Source organism: Alosa sapidissima, chromosome 10 (genome assembly GCF_018492685.1).
Source record: "Alosa sapidissima isolate fAloSap1 chromosome 10, fAloSap1.pri, whole genome shotgun sequence".
Taxonomy (NCBI): Eukaryota; Metazoa; Chordata; class Actinopteri; order Clupeiformes; family Clupeidae; genus Alosa; species Alosa sapidissima.
The window spans coordinates 3,699,906-3,724,115 of NC_055966.1; the positions used below are offsets into that span (position 1 = coordinate 3,699,906).

General features: G+C 45.8%; 1 protein-coding gene across 4 annotated transcripts; it reads right to left on the reverse strand.

The window, feature by feature from the left end:
- Window positions 1–174: 174 nt before the first annotated feature.
- Window positions 175–24,163, reverse strand: tex10 (testis expressed 10). 4 transcript variants are annotated; one of them, XM_042107474.1, is made up of 16 exons: window positions 24,142–24,163; window positions 18,585–18,786; window positions 17,925–18,445; window positions 17,599–17,799; window positions 14,631–14,862; window positions 14,164–14,267; window positions 13,414–13,682; window positions 13,160–13,283; window positions 10,851–11,020; window positions 9,174–9,351; window positions 6,069–6,157; window positions 5,672–5,805; window positions 1,526–1,606; window positions 1,136–1,305; window positions 531–741; window positions 175–431 (listed from the first exon to the last, which is right to left on the reverse strand). In XM_042107474.1, exons 2-16 carry the CDS (start codon window positions 18,759–18,761, stop codon window positions 336–338), a joined length of 2,757 nt encoding a protein of 918 aa, XP_041963408.1. In that variant the 5' UTR covers window positions 18,762–18,786; window positions 24,142–24,163; the 3' UTR covers window positions 175–335. The 4 variants fall into 4 exon arrangements, with proteins under 4 accessions (XP_041963408.1, XP_041963406.1, XP_041963405.1 ...); XM_042107472.1 differs by lacking the exon at window positions 24,142–24,163 and adding an exon at window positions 19,301–19,549; XM_042107471.1 differs by lacking the exon at window positions 24,142–24,163 and adding an exon at window positions 19,240–19,548 and having other exon boundaries at window positions 176–431.
- Window positions 24,164–24,210: the final 47 nt, after the last annotated feature.

The following is a 24,210-nucleotide window of genomic DNA, read 5'->3' on the forward strand; positions in this document are numbered from 1 at the left end:
CCCCCAATCAGAAATTAATTAAGAGCTCGACCCGACCTAACTATTTAAATGAAAAGTTAAGTGCAATGTATGGTGTTTTAATCAAAACATAGTTTAAATACCTAAATGATGATACTTTAAACTCTTTGGAACATAACTTGGTCACAGTTCATTCATTTTTTTATTCATTTATTTTGTTAAAAAAAAACTTTTCCTTTTTTAAAAAAAAGAAATAAGTATCAAAACAAAACAAAGAAAAAACACCAAGTGTGAAGGAGACCAAGGTGTATGGGGGATGGGGAGGAGAAGAGAAGAAGTCATGATGGGGGCAGGGCTTCTGCTGAGGTGGGAGGGGTTTAGTAGAGGTTACCACGGTGACCAGACAGTGTGACACTGTAGCAGTACAGCAGGTCGGTCAGCCACTGTTCACGAGACTCCCCTCCACAGTACCGCTGCAAAGCACACACACAGCACAACATTTGGCAAAACTGGTATCAATAGCATCTCTACTGAAACAAACCTTTTCATATGGTGTCTGTGTCTGTGTTTACCGTGAGCTCCTGGATGATGTGCTGCAGCAGAGAGGCGTTGGCGACCATGTGGTTGCGCAGGTGTGTGTGCTGCATGAGGAGCGAGAGGATCTGCGCCAGCTGTGGGAACTCCTCCTCGCACATGTCGCACACGCGCAGCGACTGCAGCAGGAGCCGCAGCAGCCGGGGCACGCTGCTCAGCGCCGCCAGGCACGCCCCCCACACCGCCTCCCTATCAGCACACAGCAGTGCCCAGAGTTACACCTGCCCCGGCCAATCAGAGCACTTTCACCCAGCCAGGCCCGCCCCCAGACACAAACAGTGTTCCAAACAATGACACTGACAACAATGACACTGACAACAATGACACAAGGCTTACGGTCACCCAAACACACTGTGCCTGCTGGTTTGATGCCTCCATTCAAACTGAAAAGTCAAAATGCAGGACTGACCTGCTGCTGATTTTCTTTGATGAACTGGTCAATTTTACATGTCAATCAGCAACAATACACGCAAGCATAAGTCACTTGCTTCAAGCTACATCAACAGGCAAACTGTGTGTGTGTGTGTGTGTGTGTGTGTGTGTGTGTGTGCGTGTGTGCGTGTGTGCGTGTGGGGGAGTGTACCTTTTGTGTGCACTGTGTTCCAGCTGCAGGAGTAGACTGAGCATGCTCAGACAGCAGTCAGACAGGAAGTGCAGAAGTGTGTCGCTGGGCAGGAAACTCAGATCCAGTAGGCGGGCGACCACCCTCAGGACAGCCGCACACACACCGTCGGGCAGAACGGTCAAACCCACCTGCACACAATTGGAGGATCACTATACACAAACCAGCAGTGACACACACACACACACACATTCATGAACACATACAACAAGGTACCTCACTCATACATATATCATTTGCGAAGACCACACTCACATTCACACACACACACACACACACACACACACACACACACACACACACACACACACAGTCACACACACACTCACACACAGTCACACACACACCTACCAGGTTCTTGCAGATGCCATTCTGGAGAATATCAAAGCACTGTGTGTTGGAGCCCAGAGTCGATAAGCAGTGGCACACTTCCTGTTGGAGACAAGACAAGACAAGACAGGGAATGGGTGAGAGAAAGAGCCAAAAGCTCAGGGCAAATGGTTCAACACCTCCGTTTTGTGGGCAGCAAAACATTTGCACTCAAAATTCACTATCAATTTCACATGTTGAAGGTTTGACAGTGTCCTGCTTTGGCCCTGCACAACAGAGCAAGCAGAAGCCAGTTCATATGACAGCAAGCGATGGAGGCAAACTGCGGCTGGACCGTCCACTCAGCATGGTCTCCAGTTAGGCAGATCCCTGATATGCGCAACGTGCCTCTGGAGTGCTTCTGCCATCCCAGCGAGGCAAACAGGCGTGGCAGCCGATTTCGTGCCATGAGGTCAGCTGAGCTTGGCCTCAGGGCCAAACAGGCAAAAAGAGTGCAACGGGAGAAGATCCACATCACCAGGAATTAGCCACAGGGGAAATGGCCGTGACATAACTGATGGCGTTTCTAACTGAGCTCACCAAACACTCGTCTGCTTTCTTTGATCTGTTTGCATGGTGTAAGAATAAACACCACCGGGAGTGGATCCGTCTCGTGACAAAAAAAAACATCTAAAGAAGTAAAAACGAGCTATCTACAAAACATTCGGCACGCAGTTAACCACAGGCAAGGGCACTACCAACGACACTAATAGGGAGGGGTCAGGGACAACGCATGTGCTCTCATGAGGGCCGCTGCTGACCTCTGGCCCAGCGCTCCAACACACATGACCCCTGACTGGCCTTACCGGGCACTGCAGACGCACGCCAGCGCTCAGCAAGACAGGAATGTGGAGATCACGGGACGTGGAGACGCATGTATCAGAATAAACATCAAGATTAGGATCAGCCACTCACCTCCACACACACACACAGTTGGAACAAAGACAACCCCCACTCACACACACACACACACACACACACACACACACACACACACACACGCGCGCACAGACAGACACGCACGGACGGACACACACGCACGCACACACACACACACACCCTCCCCACCACTGCCTATTCAGTTGAGATGAGAAAAAGAGGGGAAATCACACAAAGGACCACAAAGAGCTCAGAGGTAATGAAGGCTGACACCTGGCATCGCTCTCCCATCTTTAATACTTTCACCACACAAACAATAAATACTTCTGTCTGTGTGTGTGTGTGTGTGTGTGTAATCTAATAGGTCTAACTATATTAGGCTTGATGTGATTAGGGGGCTGAGGACGTCACTCACGGACGGTTATTATCAGCATTAATCAGAATAACGGGATTAGAATGAGATTAAACAGATTGCACAAGGATTACACACACCACAGATTACACCTCAACTACTTACACACCAACACACACAAATATATAAACTTCACTCAACCATACATATTTGCAGTGAGGTAAGGTACAGTTATGTTGACTATAAATTCGTTCATTTTTAGATTTCAATCTTATAACTGAAGGGGATTCCGAGTGTGTATTCGTGTGAGTGTGTGTGTATGTGTTTGTGTTTGTGTTTGTGTGTGTGTATGTATGTATGCACATATTGCCAGCAACCAGCAGAAGTGTGAAGCTGCTTCTTTATGACTGATTTGGTACTGGCCCAAGACTACATATTAAACACCAATGACTAATTCATAGGTGATTATAAATCTGATGCTTGAAACCAAAAACATTGGTAGGTACAGAAGACACCTAGGGTGATGTTAAAGTGAGAAGGACTGTGTGTGTGTGTGTGTGTGTGTGTGTGCGTGTGTGTGTGTCTGTGAAACAGGCAGCCTGCTCCTTTTCCTCATTAAGATCCATTATTCTCCATCAGTCTCACCTGCTGGCATTCTATCCCCCTCATCACCGTTACCATGGAGATGCCATCCCATCTCCCCGCCAGGACAGCCTGATTGACTTGGACACAGAGATGAGAGTCCGGACGTAATTGTACAGCTGAATTAACGCTGTTTGTGTGCATTAGAATTATGTGTGTGTGCCCGAGTGTGTGTGTGTGTGTCTGTGTGTGCACGCATGCCTGGGGCCAGCGTTTTGTTGGGTTTTAATTTGCGTGTAAAATGTCAGCGTGTGATCATGTCCGCTGGCTAACATTAGCATTAGCGTCTGTCCGCCAGCTCTCTGATAACCAGTTCTTATTGAAATATGTGTGTGTGTGTGTGTGTGTGTGTGTGTGTGTGTGTCAGTCTGCTAGCGCTCTGATAACTAGCCCCTCTCTAAAATATGGGGCATGGCTTGACCGGCGTGATGCGATACTAGGTCCCCCTTGCACCGTGCGCACAGGCCTCAACCAGGGGCACAACTAAAAGCAGAGGGTGCCCGGAATGTTAATGTGCACCCTGGAGCTGCCACACTCTGACTCACCGCCACCACGGGGCCTCCGTGCGAGCGCTCGTGCGTGCTGCTGTCGAGAGGGAGAAAGTTTCTACAACTGTCCAGGTGAACTTCCACAGGAAAAGCTGCTTCAGAGCCAAAGCTGTGTGAGAGCGCTGTGGAGCGAGGGCCGCAAGGGTAAGGGCGTGCTCTGAGGGACGGACACTGGTGTGAGGTGGTGGGAGATGAGGTGAGGTGAGGTGAGGTGGTGTGGTGTGGTGTGGTGTGAGGTGAGGTGTGAGGTGAGGTGAGGTGGTGTGAGGTGAGGTGAGGTGGTGTGAGGTGAGGTGAGGTGGTGTGAGGTGAGGTGGTGTGAGGTGAGGTGGTGTGAGGTGAGGTGGTGTGAGGTGAGGTGGTGTGAGGTGAGGTGGTGTGAGGTGAGGTGAGGGTGTGGTGTGGTGTGAGGTGGTGTGAGGTGTGGTGAGGTGTGGTGAGGTGAGGTGAGGTGAGGTGGTGTGCGTTGGTGTGAGGTGGTGAGAGGTGGTGTGGTGTGAGGTGGTGTGGTGTGGTGTGAGGTGGTGTGGTGTGGTGTAAGGTGGTGTGGGGTGGTGTGGTGTGAGGTGGTGTGGTGTGAGGTGGTGTGGTGTGAGGTGGTGTGGTGTAAGGTGGTGTGGGGTGGTGTGGTGTGGTGTGAGGTGGTGTGGTGTGAGGCGGTGTGGTGTGAGGCGGTGTGGTGTGAGGCGGTGTGGTGTGAGGCGGTGTGGTGTGAGGCGGTGTGGTGTGAGGCGGTGTGAGGTGGTGTGGTGTGAGGCGGTGTGAGGTGGTGTGGTGTGAGGTGGCGGGTGTGAGGTGGTGAGACTGGTGATGCCATGTTGGGAGTTATATTGGGGGGTTTGTCACCTAGAGTTTTACATTAATTAAGAGGTAAGAGGTACAGTCGGCAAGCCTTATCCAAAACGTGTTTTGTCAGATTGAGCACACGTTTTTTTGTGGCTCTCTAGCCGTTTAGTCAGTGTGCTCTCACCGTTTTCGTTCACACGGCCCTGGCTCTGTGAGTGGAAGACAAAGCTAGAGGCTCGGGCTGAGAAATGAGCCGTTCTAGCCAATCAACAGGTTGTGCCCCACACGGGAAAGAGGGGACCTTTCGCGTTGCTTGAACATCCCGACCACAGGACGAGAATAAGTGAACCCTTGCAAAACTTCCTCTCACATCAAAGATATTTCCAGTCTGTAAAACTTGGTCTAAGAATGGTCGGTCCACACAACAGGATGGGGTTGAGACTCTGACCAGGCCATTCCAACATGCAAAGTTTTTTTTTTTCAATGTTTGCCATTGTTTCTCCATTTTAGCTCTGTAATTTATATAAAGATTAAAGCAGTGCCAAGTCATGGCACCAACGTCCATCCTCCGTCATATCTGGTCCTATATTTTGGTGGACTGTACAGTGGCATGTTTTCAATTCAACTTAATTCATATAGCACCCTGAAATATGAATATGTCTCAAGTCAATGTACAGAGCCCAACTTGAACTCGATCCCCTCCCCACATTGATTAATAAAAAAAATGGTCAGGGGTTCACAAACTTTTTTTCTTGGAAGTGAACTTGTAACCTGGAGTAAACCTTTAACTGAAGGTATTAAGGACTACCTAATCCAAGCTCTATTAGGCAAAGAGACAGACAGGAAGAAGAGAGAGAAAGAAAGGAGGAAACAAACAACAAAGAGATAGAGACAGAGAGAGGGAGGTGGAGACTGACTGACCTCCACGATGTCCCAGTGGTGTGTGAACTGCTCCAGGGGGGTGGGGTAGACACTGAAGGGGGAGAGAGGAGAGGGCGGAGACAAGGCATCCTCATCAGCCTGCTGCAGCACCGCCAGCTCATCAGAGGAGAAGCCTGAGAGAGAGAGAGAGAGAGAGAGAATATAGATACAGTACAGAGGACAAAGGAAAGTAAGAATCAAGTGAATCACACTCTACACCAAACACATTACACCAAAAGAGAGAAAGAAAGGGGAGAGAGAGAGAGAGAGAGAGAGAGAGAGAGAGAGAGAGAGAGAGAGAGAGAGAGAGAGAGAGAGAGAGAGAGAGAGAGAGAGAGAGAGAGAGAGAGAGAGAGAGAGAGAGAGAGAGAGGGGGAGTGTATGAGTACAAGCGTACCTGTGAGGGTGGAGAACAGGAAGCTAAGGTAATCCACATCCCGAACAGCAGCTTCTTGCCAGTTACTCGTCCATCCACTTATAGAAGATCTGACCAACCCACACACATGTGCAATATATATTAACTCATTACAAGAACAATTCTACACCCCCACACACACACAAACACACACTTCCCAGGATCATGGTGACGGAATATTCCGTGTGTGGGTGATCTTTAACAAATAGGCACACATTAGTGGTGACGTGCAGCCATGGTGCTTGTGTGAGCATTTGGGGTTAGGCTGGAGCACACCTCACACCCATCCCAGACCCCGGCCTGCTCACGCCACACACAGACTCCATTCAAGTCACTGCCAAAAAAAAAAAAAAAAAACTGACCAAAGCAGACTGTTATGAACCAGATTCTGATTTCTCGCGCTCTTCCACACACACACACACACGCAAAGAGCTAAAGTTTTCTGTTCAAATGTAACACTGCCATCTACAGGCTTCTAGACTCAGATTTAAGAGTTGTACTTTATCTGTTCTCCCCCCACTAGCACACACACAGTCCCCATTCCCTTCCCCTTCACACAGGGCTATGGAGCAGCACCATAATGACTCTGGGCAACAGACAACAAACCCACATCCTCTTTGGGGACAGCGCACACACACACACACACACACACACAAGCGCAAAAACCCCCCCACACACACACAGCCCTGGGACTCTCAGCATGTAATGACGTTCACACTGGAACATTGTGTCAATCACACTCCTCCCTACGCAAACTAGCTGTTCTCAGAAAGTGTGTGTGTGAGTGTGTGTGTAGCACTTGAGGACACCGAAGATGTGTGTTGCACTGTTGTTAATAGACTTTGATGCACACACACAGACACACGCACACACATCCACACAAGAATGCAGGAGCATTTCCAAACACTCGCTCACGTCCAGCTACCCTGTGCCTAAACACAGACATATAACTGAGGTGTTTAATGACCTCTGCCCTGTCCAGTTCTTCTCCCTGACTGGCCGCTTTGTTCCACCTCATTATGGCCAATCACGGGTAATCATTGCCAGTCACGGCCAATAAGCTCTAAGTGGCAGAACCGTCCCGCCTCTGAAGCTCTGCTTGTGATGGTGATTGGCTAAATTGTTTGATTTCATTATAAGTGCAAACTCCACGGAGCCTGTCTCCTCTCGGTCTGCGCAGACAACAGACAAGCATTCTAAACACTTCAGACAGACACACACACACACACACACACCGGTGCACTGCATCTGAGGAATTGATGTGCCATGGTTTTGAGACACACCAGTGTGTGTCTACCTATGGTTGAAAAAGGTGTGGCCAAAATGGGTGATTTTGAAATCTGCATGAATCATGAAAGTGCATGAATCATGACCTGTAGGAATGTGTGGAATTATGTGGCAGAAACAGATGCCTCAAAGAGTCTGCTGACTACCATGCCCTGCTCTACATAGACCTTCAGCTCCACTCTGGTTGTCGTGTCCCATTACTGCTTATAAAGTCTTGTTCTGTGCTATCAGCAGAAAGCCACATTAATTCTGCTAAAAGTTTTCTGGTTAGACTGGCTAGCATGTGTGTGTGTGTGTTCATAGTGATCCTCTGAGACTGGGCAGGATTTGAAAGTGCTTCCCAATTCACTGAGCATAGTGTGGTTTGCTGCGGGTAATTGAATGTTTCCTCATGGATTGTGATCTGCTGGGTAAGGAACTGACCCACTCCAAAACCAAGTGGTGGTCCCTGCTGAATTATTTCTCAGACTGTTACTGTTTGCTGGCCCTAACCTTAATAAACGCCTTAACCTTAAAGACCTCTTGTGCTCCATATCTGTTTGCTCTCCATTTATAAAATATAGACAACAACCTGTTTTTTAAGCAAATTAACTAGTCTGACTAACACCCACCATGGGCTTTGCCATAGTCTGAGCAGTGTAGCAGTGTTGTGTGTGTGTGTTGCACTGGTGTGTGTGTGTGTAGCAGTGTTGTGTGTGTGTGTGTGTGTGTGTGTGTGTGTGTGTAGCAGTGTTGTGTGTGTGTGTGTGGCAGTGTTGTGTGTGTGTGTGTGTGTGTGGCAGTGTTGTGTGTGTGTGTGTAGCAGTGTTGTGTGTGTGTGTACAGTAGCAGCGTTGTGTGTGTGTGTGTGTGTGTGTGTGTGTAGCAGTGGTGTGTGTGTGTGTGTAGCTGTGTGTGTGTGTGTAGCAGTGTTGTGTGTGTAGCAGTGTTGTGTGTGTGTGTGTGTGTAACAGTGGTGTGTGTGTGTGTGTAGCAGTGGTGTGTGTGCGTGTGTAGCAGTGGTGTGTGTGTGTGTAGCAGTGTTGTGTTTGTGTGTGTGTGTGTGCATGTGTAGCAGTGTTGTGTGTGTGTGTGTGTGTGTGTAGCAGTGGTGTGTGTGTGTGTGTAGCAGTGGTGTGTGTGCGTGTGTAGCAGTGGTGTGTGTGCGTGTAGCAGTGTTGTGTGTGTGTGTAGCAGTGTTGTGTGTGTGTGTGTGTGTGCGCGTGTGTAGCAGTGTTGTGTGTGTGTGTAGCAGTGTTGTGTGTGTGTACAGTAGCAGCGTTTTGTGTATGTGTGTGTGTGTGTGTGTGTGTGTGTGTGTGTGTAGCAGTGGTGTGTGTGTGTAGCTGTGTGTGTGTGTGTGTAGCAGTGGTGTGTGTGTGTGTGTGTGTAGCAGTGGTGTGTGTGTGTGTGTGTGTGTGTGTAGCAGTGTTGTGTGTGTGTAGCAGTGTTGTGTGTGTGTGTGTGTGTGTGTGTGTAGCAGTGTTGTGTGTGTGTGTAGCAGTGTTGTGTGTGTGTGTGTGTGTGTGTGTAGCAGTGTTGTGCGTGTGTAGCAGTGGGGTGTGTATGTGTAGCAGTGGGGTGTGTATGTGTAGCAGTGGGGTGTGTATGTGTAGCAGTGGGGTGTGTATGTGTAGCAGTGTGGTGTGTGTGTGTGTGTAGCAGTGGGGTGTGTGTGTGTGTGTGTAGCAGTGTTGTGTGTGTGTGTAGCAGTGTTGTGTGTGTGTGTGTAGCAGTGTTGTGTGTGTGTGTGTGTGTAGCAGTGTTGTGTGTGTGTGTGTGTGTAGCAGTGTTGTGTGTGTGTGGGGTGCATGTACGTACCTCAGGTGTATGATGCGGATGAGCGTGGCGGCCAGTCCGGCGGACACGCGGCCCGTGTTGCACACTCGGCTGAGGCAGGACAGCAGCTCAGGGGGGCAGGCGGGCAGGAAGTAGAGCATCTGCACCAGCCGCTGCTGGGAGTCCACCGGCAACACCACCACACAGCCCTCCTGTGGGTCTGCACATCCATTTATTTATTCATTCATTAATTAAGTACTTAACAGCTATCTGATGCAAGTAGCATAGTGTTTACAGCTAATGCTAATTTACAACAGTACATAGAGCCCTTCACACATGGCCAACCTCTCCAACCACTACCACACAAACATCAACTGGACGGCACAATCACAGGTAAGCACCAGGACATGGGCTACAGTGCCACCTAAAATGGGTAAAGGCCTCCATCTGTTGGTCAACGTGAAGTATTGCAGGGCTACATTTTAAGCACTGCAGACTTTATGAATACATAAAGCAAGGCGTCCCTGTTTTCAGCGCAAATGGGGCCTTTTGATCATTGAACGGACCATGAGTCCGTTCAGGGGGGACGATGAGTTGCACATCAGCCAATCAGAGCATGGGGTCAGTGGGCCTGAGCTATTGGTCTCCCCATGGGCTACCCTGAGCCACCCGAGGAGCCTGGAAAAGCAGAGGGGAAGCATTCCTTTAGAATGTGTGTGGATTACGTGTTGATGGAGACGGTCGGGATATTACTGATGCATGTCACTGTGAGTCAGAGTCTGAGTGCTGAGGCCAGTAGCATGGGCGATGCGTTTGGGTGAAAAGCAATATTAGTTCAACTCCAGGCTCTCTGAGCTGAATGATGCGTGCATATGCATGCTGTTTGTAAAGTATGCGTGATAATGAACTGCATATCAGTGAATGAGTGTGTGTGCGTGCGTCAGTGTGTGTGTGTGGCGTGTGTGCGCCAGTGTGTGTGTGTGATCACAGATAGAGACATTATTAGCCACTGACGCACTCTGCTGATGTCAGCAGCCCTCACACACACAAAGAGACAACTGTGGGACTGAAATAAAACACTCCGGAGTCTCTTCTTTCACTCTCCCTCTTCCTCCTCCGAGTCTGCGGAGCGGCACACCACACACAATACCGGCTCTCACAAGACACGGCCGCACAGCGGCTCACTCGCGTCCAAACAGAGGTCCTGAGACAGGGCTCTAGAGAACAAGGCCCCCAGCCAGCAGTGTACGCTCCGCCAGACCAGCGCCATGGCAACGCAACGGACATAACACACACACACACACACACACACACACACACACACACACACCACAGGGCCCGTCATTTAATTTGATGACCTGTAAACAAGTTACCACAGTATGAATTACAAAACTTCATTCAGAATTAGAGCATTAAGGAACTTAAATGCTATTAGGATACTTCACTAATGGCCGTTTTCTGGGTGACCTGAAGGAGGTGTCCTCCATAATGACCTTTGCCTGGGGTCAGAAAGTAGTCTCAGATGAGTGGTGGTCAAGAATAGTGACTGGTTAAAAGAGTATGTAGCAACCCTGTAGCACTGACACAGGCAGACTAACATGTCTATGTGCTGAAAAGGGTGGCCAAATCTCAGTCTTGTGTTTGTTAACCCCTTCGGCCCATGCCCCTCTCTCTGATCCACATGTGAAGGAGAGGAGTGAGGAGTGCCGCGGTGCTCACCGTACAGGCTGCACGCATGCGTCAGCAGGCTGTTGAGCAGCTCCTTGTTCTTCCAGGCAGCCGCGTGCTGCAGCGTCTGCAGGATCTGCGCAGACAGCTGAGGGTTCCTGGAGCCCAGCTGCACCAACTGGACAGGAAGAGCAGCTAGCCAGCGAGTCAGGATCTTACTCCTATAGAGATGGGGAGAGAGAGCGTGAGGATCTTACTCCTACAGAGACATGGGGAGAGAGAGAGAGAGAGATGGGGAGATGGGGAGAGAGAGAGAGAGAGAGAGAGAGAGAAAGAAAGAGAGAGAGAGTGAGAGAGAGTGCATGAGGATCTTACTCCTACAGAGAGAGAGAGAGAGAGAGAGATGAGCTTCAGCAAAGGTGTATTTTCTCTTCTTCGGTCATCACCAGTGAGAACAGTGAGTGTGAGGATCTTACTCCTACAGCGAGGCGCAACTGGCTACAGCGTCTGTGTATATATATATATATATATATATATATATATTAGGGGTGTAACTGTACACAGAAGTCACGGTTCGGTTCATACCTCGGTTCGGACATCACGGTGCGGTACGAGTTCGGTACAATGGAGAGAAAAGCAAAACAAAAATGCAGAAAGCATTTTTTTTTGTACATGTCTCAGGCTGTACCACCTAGTGTCATACAGTCTCTTCCCTGAGCTATCTGCAACAGCCTGAAGTGTGTAAGGTGTAGGCTAAACAGTACAATAAGTACCCAGACTCCATCTGTAACTTGTAAACAAAATAAGACAATCAGTTATAAAACTGAAAATAGGCCTACAGCATCTCTTATTTCTGAAAGTGCAAATTACATGTGATGATTGAAATGATTTTTAAAAATCCACTTAAGCAAGACCTTCCAACATCTGTGTTTAGTTGTATATGGAAGGGTCTACAATTTGCCTCAATATTTTTCATTGTGTGTAAAGTAAATCTAGCCTACTAACTGTGAAAATATCACACTATTTTGCCTTTTTTTAAAAAACGAAATTGCTCCTTTCATTTCATAAACAGACTACAACTAGAAGTCACGTGACTTTGCCCTTTGACGTTAACTCACCGTAGCATGGTTTGTTTATTAGCCTGGTTAGCGTTGTTACTTTATTTTACTGTCTATGCACTTAACACTACCAGCTCCTCATGTGAAAAGTTACAAGTTACCCCAACATAAAGGTAATTACCACGCGATTTACATAGCTTTCTGTCATTACGAAATCATTTCATTTAAGCCATAGGTTTTGGCCCTATTTGTATGTGTATCCAAAGGCTGCTGAAGCGCAGGGGAAGTTTTTTCCCCCTCGTTTCAGTAATTGGTAGCCTACATCATCTGGGTGATGGCTTCGCATATGTGTAGCATTTTTTCCACTCACATACCCAACAACTGCTGAACAACGCCGACACACAGTTTCATCTTATCCACCACTCTTTCGCCTGTACTAACGTTACTGTAACTGAAGTTCTCAAACTTGCGATCTTAAAGAGACCAGCAGATCCTCTAACTCTTGTGGGTCTAACCATAGTGCTGCTAATGACTGAAGGACTTGACCGACGACCTGACAAAAAAAAAACATAGGCGCCAATCAGAGCTTCAGAGCTAAGGCGAGGCTACAGATTAGCGTTAGGTGTCGCTAAAGAACTCCCGTAACTCTTGCTACTTAACAGTAATTGTGCATGACATTAATTAATCCGCACACGAGTTTTATGTATTTTTATACCGTGTATTCTCCGTGTAAATTCATGCACCGAACCATGACGCCCGTACCGTTTCGGTTCAATACGAATACATGAACAGTTACACCCCTAATATATAATATATATATATATATATATAGGGTCCAAGTGGGGCAGCCGTGGCCTACTGGTTAGCGCTTTAGACTTGTAACCGGAGGGTTGCCGGTTCGAACCCCGACCAGTAGGCGCGGCTGAAAGTGCCCTTGAGCAAGGCACTTAACCCCTCACTGCTCCCCGAGCGCTGCTGTAGCAGGCAGCTCACTGCGCCGGGATTAGTGTGTGCTTCACCTCACTGTGTGTTCACTGTATGCTGAGTGTGTTTCACTAATTCACGGATTGGGATAAATGCAGAGACCAAATTTCCCTCACAGGATCAAAAGAGTATATCTACTTATACTTATACTAAGTGTCCACGGAGACCCGGGTTCTGTCTCTCCCAGTCATTTCCTGTCAGTCTCTCACTATCCAAACAAAGGCAAAAAGCCCCCAAAAATATACTTAAAAAAAGTATATTTGCAATAGAAACTTGCTTACCGGTTTACATCTTAGCTGCATGTGAGTGTGTGTGTACCTGTTGAGGCGTTCCTTTAGGTAGAGCTGACTGAAGAAGCGTAGCAGCATGAGCCGCACTGGCATGGTCAGGTTCCTCTGCTGGTATTGAGTATACACTGCCTGGAGGAGGTCCTCAGAGACAGCTGCCCACACACACACACACACACACACACATACATACACACACAGACACACACACACACACAAAATGAGGACCTGCACTGACTTTTCCGTTGTAAGCTCTCTGTGTGTCCACACTCGTGCTGGCCTCACCTCGGCCTCTCTGGCTGACCACCAGTCTCCGCACCACCTCCAGCAGGGCTCCCAGCTGCTTGCTGCTCAGCCTGCTGCCGGCGGTCAGCGTCTCCCGCACAAAGCTGCGGATCGGCCCGAGCCAGTCGGCGTCCTGGCCCTCGGGCTGCCCGGGCCCCCTGTGGCTGAGCGTCACCATCACCTGGCACAGCGTCACGTTCAGCGCCAGGGGCTCCACGCTAGCCGCACTGCCCGCACCAGCCAGCACCTGCTGCCGGTTCCTGTGGGAGCTGGGAGAGAGGACAAGCCACATACATAAGCTGACCGCACACCGGCGCCCACCTGCAACGGCGCTTCCAACGTTCAATTACTTACATTCCATTGTTTTGGATACAACCCTGCTCACCAGCGATTCAATACGATTCAATGCTAATTCTGTCTGCGCCACTAAATAAAATGTTATGGAACGCTTGCCTTGAAGATTTCGTGGGCCAATGTGAGGGGGCAAGTGACAGAATGAGTCACCACACATAGGTTGGCGCCATTGTGCAGTCCGCATTATACATAGCACTACATGCTTAGAACTACACTCGTGCAAATTAACTGACATAAAATGTGTTTTTTTTCCTCCCAAACTGCAATCAAATACCATTTCCTTTGACAAAAGGCCCCTCTTGCATATTTCTCGATCACTTCCACCGAGGAGATTATGTTTTCAGAGTAAACAGGATTACACAAAAAATCTACTGGCATGACTGCACATTTCCTCACCTCTTCTTGTGGCGGGGGGACGGTGTGTCCAGCTGTCCGTAGGGGAAGTTCTTCATGAAGTACAGCTTGAAGTCACTGAGATAGGTATTACGCAGCCATATGTCCTACAGACACACAAAATCAAAATGTACTTTTGAGAGCCTATGGATCAGGCTCCGCAATCCACAAATGTGTAGTGTACTTAAGACTGTCACAATCACAAGGCATACTGCATAGAAATATTCTAAATGTTTCAAGGGTCAGCTGAAGTTAAAGTTGTAAGCGAATAAGTAAGCACAGGCTGCAGTACATGAGGAGGAGAGTCTGATTTGCTTATGAGAATAATGCCATTTCAGTTCCAAAACTGAGGGACAGAATTTTGGATGGAATATTAGTATTTTGACCTAAATCCTCAAGTAACACTAACTAACTAACTAACAGCCCCCTCTTTACACCAAGCTCCTCGTGGTCACTGACAGTGCACTGACCAGTTCTTCCTGTTGGTGGTGCTGTGGAGTCAGGCGCCTGAGGAGCTGCAGGATGGTGAGGATCTGCAGCATGAGCACCATAGCGTCCCCAGAGAGCAGGTGTCCGTTGTCGGTGCCGAGCGTCTCCACCCACACCTCCAGCAGCAAGGGCACCAGCGTCTCGGCAAAGCCCCGCACCCTCTCCACAGAGCTCAGCTCCTCTCCCACACCAACACCTTTATCCACATCGGGCCTACAGCACACACCAGCACATACACTTACATTTATTCAATTCATTTAGCAGACACTGTGGTCCAAAATGATTTACATATGTCAGCTATATTATTGTCCCCGGAGCAACTTGGGGCTAAGTGCCTTGCTCAAGGCCACAACGGTGGAAGCCAGGAATTGAACCCACCACTTTCAGGCTACTGCACGCTAGTCCAGCTCCTTAAAGCAACACCAAAGAACTTTCCCTCTGTCGCACGCACGCTATTTGTTTATCCAGCACCGGCTTTGCAAATAACGATGTCCACAGACAAGGTAGAATATTTTGCATGACTTATAAAAGTACGATGTATTGAGACATCAGATGCAAGTCAAATTTGTAGTTTCTTATGTCTCATTCTATCGAACTACAGATCCACTACCCGATCTGGCAAACTTACATAGTGCGGTTATAGCCGATAGAAGGCCGCGAAGCGAATGCAGAATTGCCGTTCACCCTGTTACGAGTTGATGAACCACTGAAACGATTTTGGAAACATTATTTTAAGGTACAAAAAACTCTTTGGTGTTGCTTTAACCACACATATACTGTATGCACATTTAAACAATCAGGATATGCAATCAATATCCCTTTATTGGGTCTCAGTCTACAGGTGCAGACATTTCAACTTTAGTATTGCGATCAGTATGAAAATAATTTCCTTTTCTCTTAAGAAAGAAAAGTTCCTTTCTAAGATTCCTTTCAGGTGTCAGTCTACAGGTAGAGACATTCCAACTTTAGCATTGCATCTGCAGTGTGATGAAGCATGTGTTATGACCTTCTTTGTTCCACTGACCTTAAGCCCACAATTCAAGTTACAAAAGAAACCCAGACAACCTTGACAGATTTTATGGACAAAGCATTCCAGACCTGCCAACCCAGAACAGATATTATGAGTACAACTTTTTCAGCTCATGTCATTTATTAATGTCAAATATCTAAATTTAAGCTAAGCGTGTGACTAAAAATAATAACTCTTTTTGTCATTATTTACCACCTTTCATAAAGATTCCATTGAATGATGCATTTAACTGGTAACAACAGTCTTGTATCATACCATTCCGTTAACGATCACAATGGTGGCTAGGCAACATCAGAATGTCAGACACACATAGCACAGGGTAAACTGGAACTTTTGTGCAATCTTTCTTGAGTTTGTGTAGAAGTTGGCTGGTTTCAGATTTGTTGATAAATTGATTTCCGGACTTTGATTTCTGGTGATCTGATTTGAATGTGGTTCTGCTGGTTCTTAGCCTGCTGCCTAGCAGCACGGCAGGATGAGCACAGTTCAGATAGAGCCATTAAGAAGCGCGTGAAAATATACAGACTGGAGGAGCTAAAGAGAGAGCTGGAGGCTTTGGGAGTTAACGTTGACGGACATGGACAAGACATGGATGAAAAAATAAAAACAAAACGACCAAAAAGGAATTCCAAAAGCTCCTAATAAAGGAGCTGAAGCAGGTCGGACAAGAGGGCTAGGGAGAGGGCAGAAGGACTAACTCTGCCCATGGAGATCCCAAAAGACGTTCTAAATGTTCTTCATGGCCTTGATGCATTCTTGGACAAAGAGTTGGAAGACTCTGAGAGAAATGAACAGAGGGATGACGATGTGAAAGCTGTGCTCGACAGTCTCCTAGTTAAGTGGACTCGACTCTGGGTGAGTAGAAGACATCTGCTCTTATTGAGTGTAAGAAGTAGCCTTGCATCACCAGAATCGACATGAGCTCGGAGCAATAAGTGGGCTATGTAAAAAGTATGCTCACATTTAAAACATCAAAATGGTTCAGCATTGAATTTTAATAAATTGTTCCCCTATTATGTTTAGCTTCAGAAGGCCTGAAAGACAAAGGAGAAAAGGAGAGAGTCTTGAGGCCAGAGGTTGGAGACAGGAAGGAGGCCGAGCGGGAAGCCAATTTGTGGAGTGCCAGAGAACCACAAAGGCTCCGTCCCCAAGAGGAGGTTTCGGGGGGCCAGACACAGCCTCAGACGGCTGACTGTGTGAACGATTGACAAGGACTTACTAAGCCATCAAAAACCATCAATAAAGCAGATACAATTTGTAGTGATCTTAATGTTTCTCCACGATTCATTTCTCAAATATAATTCTACAACCTAAAGACTCATACCAAGCTGTTCCAGTATTAATCTAGCCTTGAGTGTCATTGGTGAAATATTAGGGAAATAATTTCCCTCATAGTGTACAGCTGAATGATCCCTCAACTGTAGGAGCTGAGCTGAGCTGTGAAATGTCTGGATGGGTCTGAGTAAGGTTGTGTGCCCCTTTTTTGCTAATGAAAATATAGATATAGCTCAGAAGTGAATTCACCTAGATATGATGATGCTAAAGCGATTCAAGATTTCAATCAATCACTTAAAGTTTTAGTCCACCATTCAAATCCAATAATTTTTTAAATCAAATTCATCACCATCTTCTGACTGTCTGCTCAGTGTGTATGCTCAAAAAAATGTCATGACTCAGAGCAAGCCATAAACAATTCCAACCAATCACATCTCTTCATGAACATGGAAGGAAGGAGTGTAATTTGAATGGCTGTTTCACTCAATTATTATAGCCCGACAGTCAGACTCAAATTCTTTCCGTTGCAGTGAAAGCCTCTGGCCCTTACTGTACCAAAATGGACAATGTAGTTATTGCTTCTATGTCATCCTGCGCCATCCTAAACATAGCTGGGTCTCACTGACTGCTACCAAACAACTCACCTGAGTCGATAGGTTGAATGAGGAGTGGGCGTGGCTCCAGAATTCTCAAACACCTGAATTCCTCCTTTGCCAAATGGGTGGTCGTCCCAGTTGAGTTCGAGGGGAGTTGTTATTCCCTTCTCCCTGCCCTCTCTGTCCACCGACACCACACTCTCCTCCTCCGGCCTCTCCTCCACCACGGCCTGCAGGAATCGACTCAGCCTAACTCATAACAGCACAGGAACCAAACGTTTCTATCAGATATTATATATTATATATTATAATAATACAATACATATAAACAAATAAACCAGTCATTTCTCATTCTCTCTCACACACGCACACACCTGAGCAGCACCGTGAGTCTCCACTGCTGAGCTGTGACACCACGGTCGGGTGTGACAGACAGGGCCCACCCAGCCTTCCCTGCTCCCGCCTTCTCATTGGCTTTGGCTCCTCCACTGAGGCGCTGCCGGGAGATGAGCTCCAGGAAGTTGGTGAGCAGGTGTGCATGTCTGTGGGCCAGCAGAGCAGGGTAATGCTCCAACAAGACGTCAAGGACCAGCATGGCGTCCGCTTGGATGCTCGCCTGGATGTGTGTCATAGCGCAGGTCAGGTGGGCGCTGAGCAGTGGGAAGAAAGGTCCCACACGCTCGCTGGGCACACACTGCGCCACGAAGCGCAGCAGGCGCAGCGCAGCAGAGCGCACGCTGCCATCTTTGTCTGTGAACGCAGCGGCCACCTCACTCAGGAGAGCGGAGAGATGCTGCTCCACCAGTGCTGGGTGAGACGTCAACAGCTCACGGAGGCCACACAATGCGCCCTGCTTCACTGAGGCACTGTAGTGGTGGAGCTGGGAGAGTAGTTCCTAATGGTATTATGGATTGGAGTGACAAGAGACAAGGAAAGAGACATTAATGGAGCAAGGAAGGACAGGGAATGGTTTAAGCTGAAGTAACAATTCTTCAGAAACAGAATAGGCAGAGAAACAGCGTATTTGAGGTTACCTTAATACCAAGCTGACGATGTGTGGTTGGACCAGACGCATCGCGCTTCAATTGCTCTGGGAGATGGATACCCTTTGATCGGAAACTGACATTGGTTGCATTGTCTGGGGTTGGTTTCTTCTTGCCCACCTTCAGTTTAACTTTTTGGAAATCATCCTGACGTTTCCTTTTCGTCATTTTCCCACGCGTCAAGCGTTAGACCCTATAATGGTAGTAGTATGGGACATTTAGACGTGAATTGCGGTAGATGTACTGTTACTGGTTGCACCAGCATCACCGGTATGCAATAGTTAGTATACCATAAAACTCCGAAAATGTCAATCTTTAAGATAAAACGTCAGCTAACGTTAGCGTTTGTTTAAGCAGAAATGAAACCAGAGCTTCAATATACGTAAAATCCAGAACAGAAACATATCTTCCTACTCGTGATTTATTTACAACTGATAACTGCCATTAGTGAATTTCATTGTAAAATAGTAGGATACAGTATTGCAAAAACTGGAGTACTATATCGCGTTAGCTAGCTACCTGATAGCAAGTGATTATTATGACGAACCAGCCAAACGTAACCAAAACCTATGGATTTAATTTACTAAAATAATTTCAATTCGAGAAGAAAAATGTTGGTTTGATTTTATGAAAACGACAACTTAACTGGATTTTGTCTTTAATCTTCATTCAGTGCACGCACATTTGTTATTAGCCTTCACACATACCTCGCGTTGTTTCCCAACTCGGGTCCTGAAACACATAGCTGTTCAAATGTCTGCCTGCTTGAACTCATGCTGCAAACTTGGAAGCAGCATGTGTCGGTGGTTCATGATTCATTATTGTGATTAAGATTCACGCCGTAACTATATGTTTTTATTACCTATAACGATAGGCATAACGTCATGATCTTGAAGGATGCACATTTCAGTGAACACTTATGAAGACACTGCAATAGGTGTAGTGACACAAATGTATAAGAAAATATCCGCTCTAATCAGAGTTTTTCCAGAGCCCTATTAAAACGCCTATTTCCCCCCCTTGTGGTGTCGTAGGGAACGTCTGAAGTCTCAGTTGAGGTCAGAAGTCAACATTGTGAGCAGCTGCCTAGCCCTTTCAGACCCCATGACATATTTTTGGTCCCATGAAAATCTGTGATTTCACCATTTTAATTATGCTTTGTAACTGATTGGATCCTGATGACCCAATCAGAATGCAGTTAGGGCCTGTAACTTGATCTGAGAGCACTTCAGACAAGCATGGCTCTGAAGCTAGATAGGAACAGGACTAAGCACCTTTTCCCCCTCATAAATATAAATTTATGTTTATGATAGCCTAACCAATTAGCACTCAGTATAATTCTAACCATTGCAGGTGATGATATTTGAAGTTAGTTTGAATATATTTCATAACAGTGTAGTACAGGATTTTTTCAAAGTTTAATTTCCATCCCAATGGACATCAGGTGTTGGGAGATGTTAGCCAACACATTTAATTAGTGTCACCAGGCAAGGTTCTGACATATCCTCAAGACCCAAGCTATAATTTTGAATGCATTTTATTATTTCAGCTATTTTGGATGAATGTGCACTCATTTTACTAAAATGTGTCATCATTTTTACTAAATCGTGCTCTCATTTTATTAGATTGTGCACTGAATTCAGTCAAATGTGTGCTCCGTTTACTAAATAGTGTGTTCATTTTGCTAAATGGTGGGCTCATTTAGTCAAATTGTGCTATTTTTTGTACAATGAGTGCACATTTTAGTACAATGAGTCCACTATTTACTAAAAAGAGTGGACAATTTAGTAGACGAGCACACTATGTAGTAAAACGAGTGCACAATTTAGGGTGCGTTCGTAAATTCAATCTGACACTCTGAAAATAGAATAGCTCTCTGAAGTTCAAAAAACTAGTTTATTACATTTTACATAACATTTTAATATATTGTGTGCACGTTTTACTAAATTGTGCGCTCAATTTACAACAATAAAAATGAGAGCACAATTTAGTAAAATGAGTGCACTATTTAGTATAACGTGCGTAAGTTTTACTAAATTGTGCGCACGTTTACTAAAATTAGTCAAACGAGTACACTATTTAGTATAATAAGCGCACGATTTAGTAATGTGCACACAATTTAGTAAAATAAGCGCACATTTTCTGGATATATACCAAAAAATATCTTGCAATGACCGCTCTAGGGTTCCGTACTAACTATGTTACAATCTATTCTAGTTAGTATAACAGTACCCAGAGTACGCTCTGGAAGCTCCGAGAGTGTGACACTTTGAATAAATGAATGATAGTTCCACCCACCCACGTTCCAAATTTATGAATGGTTAAAGGTTTCAGAGTTGGCTCAGAGCACTTGGAGTGGCAATTTACAAACGCACCCTTAGTAAAATAAGTGCATAATTCAGTAAAACTAGCGTATATTATTTTGATACAAAAACAATCTTGCAATGACATCTCCTGGGGGGTGTCATTGCAATGTGCTCGCTTTACTAAATTGTACGCTCAATATACTAGATTGTGCACACATTTTTGTGTATTGTGCGCTCGTTTAACTACAGTACATAGTGTGTTCATTTTACTAAATTTTTTTACTAAAGTCCTCATGTCATTTTACACCTATTTAGTCGAGGCGTCCATTGTAATGGACATTAAAAAATAGTAATAAAGACATGATTTAGCAAAAAATTATTTTTTCCCCTTTATTATGACCGCCGCGCAGCGAAGCGGATTTTTTTCTTTTTCTTTTTTTTTTCTTTTTCGCATGTCCAAATTTGCGTAAAGGATTCCCGGGACACTGAAAGACCGGGGTACACGAAATTTGGTGGGCATGTAACCCCACATGGATAGCATGGAACCATCGTTTTTCGTTTTGATCTGTAGCCCCCCCGCTGGACTGGACCCCCCGAAAGGAGGGTAGGGCAGACACAGTTTTCTGTGAATATCTCGAAAACCGTAGGGACTAGGAGGTCCACCTTTTTTTGTATGTTGGTCTTAAGGGGGCATGTCAACCCATCCCATTACCACTTATTTCATGTATAGCGCCACCTAGTTAAAAATTAAAAAACAAAAAATTAGGTGTTTTCATCACAATATCTCTGGCTGACATGTTCAAAACTGCACGAAATTGAAAGTGTAGAATCATTATGACACCTTCCGAATGCATGCCAAGTTTTGTGAACTTTCGTTCATGGGGGGCCTTACAATAAAATGATTTATGTGTACATTTAGTGACCGTACACCAACAAGGATTCCTGGGACACTGAAAGACCGGGGTACATGAAACTTGGTGGGCATGTAACCCCACATGGATAGCATGGAACCATCGTTTTTCGTTTTGATCTGTAGCCCCCCCGCTGGACTGGACCCCCCGAAAGGAGGGTAGGGCAGACACAGTTTTCTGTGAATATCTCGAGAACCGTAGGGTTTAGGAGGACCATTTTTTTTTGTATGTTGATCTCAAGGGGCCATGTCAACCCATTCCATAACCACTCATTTCATGTATAGCGCCACCTAGTTAAACACAAAAAAGTAAAAATGAGGTGTTGTAATCGCAGGTATCTGTGACCTAACATAGTCAAAACTGCACAAAATTGGAAGTGCAGGATCATTATGACACCCTCTGAATGCACACCAAGTTTCGTGGAATTCCGTTCATGGGGGGCCACACAATAAATTAATTTATGTTACTATACACCAACTGGCCTGTAGGTGCCCGGAGACAGTTTTCTGTGAATATCTCGAAAACCGTAGGGACTAGGAGGTCCACCTTTTTTTTGTATGTTGGTCTTAAGGGGGCATGTCAACCCATCCCATTACCACTTATTTCATGTATAGCGCCACCTAGTTAAAAATTAAAAAACAAAAAATTAGGTGTTTTCATCACAATATCTCTGGCTGACATGGTCAAAACTGCACGAAATTGAAAGTGTAGATTTATGTGTACATTTAGTGACCGTACACCAACAAGGATTCCTGGGACACTGAAAGACCGGGGTACACGAAACTTGGTGGGCATGTAACCCCACATTGATAGCATGGAACCATCGTTTTTCGTTTTGATCTGTAGCCCCCCCGCTGGACTGGACCCCCCGAAAGGAGGGTAGGGCAGACACAGTTTTCTGTGAATATCTTGAGAAGCGTAGGGCCTAGGATGACCAATTTTTTCTGTATGTTTGCCTCCAGGGGGCATGTTAACCCATTCCATGTGCACACATGTGCATAAACAGATACACACGCACACACATACATTCACAGTAATCATACGTATGACACATACTCACACAGTAGACATATGTACGCATGCATGCACATGCACAAACATACATACGCAGACAAACACACAAGCACGCACGCGCACACACACACACACACACACATACCCACACACATAAACATAAACGTGTGCACGCACACATGCACACAATTCCAGAATTTCTCAGAAATGAAATTATGAACAGGCAAATCTATGAACTAATCATGTTTTGGTACTTGTTGTCTAGCAGATACCAGTGAGAATTGAGTGTGGATAATGCAATTTAGTAAGACAGTTAGAATCATATAGGCCTTTCAGCGTGATTTATTTTTGTGGAAAAAATGTGCTGGACTGGGCGGCGGTCATATTTTGTACCGCTCTGCGGTACATCTAGTTTCTACATTGGAGAGGAGTAAAAATCAGCTGTAGGGCTGCAGTTATCGATTCTTTTTGTAATCGATTAATCTAGCCCTTTATCGATCGATTAATCGGATATTTTTTTTTTGCATTTTTAAACAACCAAAACAAATAATGCATAACGAAAATGACATGGCTGTAAAATGATCAAGCAATTGGCACAGAGGTATTTATTCTAACTCCAACATCAGACTACAAAACTAAGCCCATTTATTGCAATTTACCCATTTAGTGTTTATAAGTGCCAGTGCCAACAATTAAATAATGTTCAAAATGCTCTCTGTAAAATTGCAGCCTCTTGTGCATGACTTAGCTGGGCGAACAAAGCTGTCCATACTATGTTGTGAAGTGCTCGGAGGGAGAAGAGGGAAAGCAATTTAATGTATTAATATGCACAACAAGTTTCATGCTGTAATCTAGACCTGACATCAAAGTAAATATCTGTTTTATGTAGATTTCTACACCTGCAGCATTTACCATTAGGCTACTAACAAATAATTTTACAATTAGGCTACTAAAAAAATAGCCTACCATTAGGCTACTAACAAATAATTTTACTATTAGGCTACTAAAAAATAATTTCTGGGGTGAGCCTATTTGCTATGGTAACCTAGCAACCTGTGTGTGCGTGTGTGTATGCGTGCACGCGTGCGGTGCATGAGTGAAGATGAGGGTGCATGCATGTGTGTATAAGGGGTTCTTTTTTAGGCATACTGTCTTGCAATTGAACGTGAATAAGTTTACTACTTAAAAACATCAAAGCTAAACATTATATCACGACATCGCTACAAATACAGTATGTAATTAAAATCAGCCAACATCAATGTAGGCTATAGGCTACGTAGATGATAGATAGGCTAGATAGATTGATAGATGGCCTACTTTATTGACGCTTGGTGAAACAGCATGGAGTGGATGTTTTCGGTTCAGATGCTTGTTCTTTTCCTTTCT

Coding starts and splice junctions, on each gene's coding strand:
- tex10 (XM_042107474.1), bottom strand. CDS start 18,761: ATGACGAAAAGGAAACGTCAGGATGATTTCCAAAAAGTTAAACTGAAG. Junction 14,863..17,598: donor CATTCAACCTATCGACTCAG/GTGAGTTGTTTG, acceptor TGTGTGCTGTAG/GCCCGATGTGGATAAAGGTG. Junction 13,284..13,413: donor GGTCAGCCAGAGAGGCCGAG/GTGAGGCCAGCA, acceptor GTGTGTGGGCAG/CTGTCTCTGAGGACCTCCTC.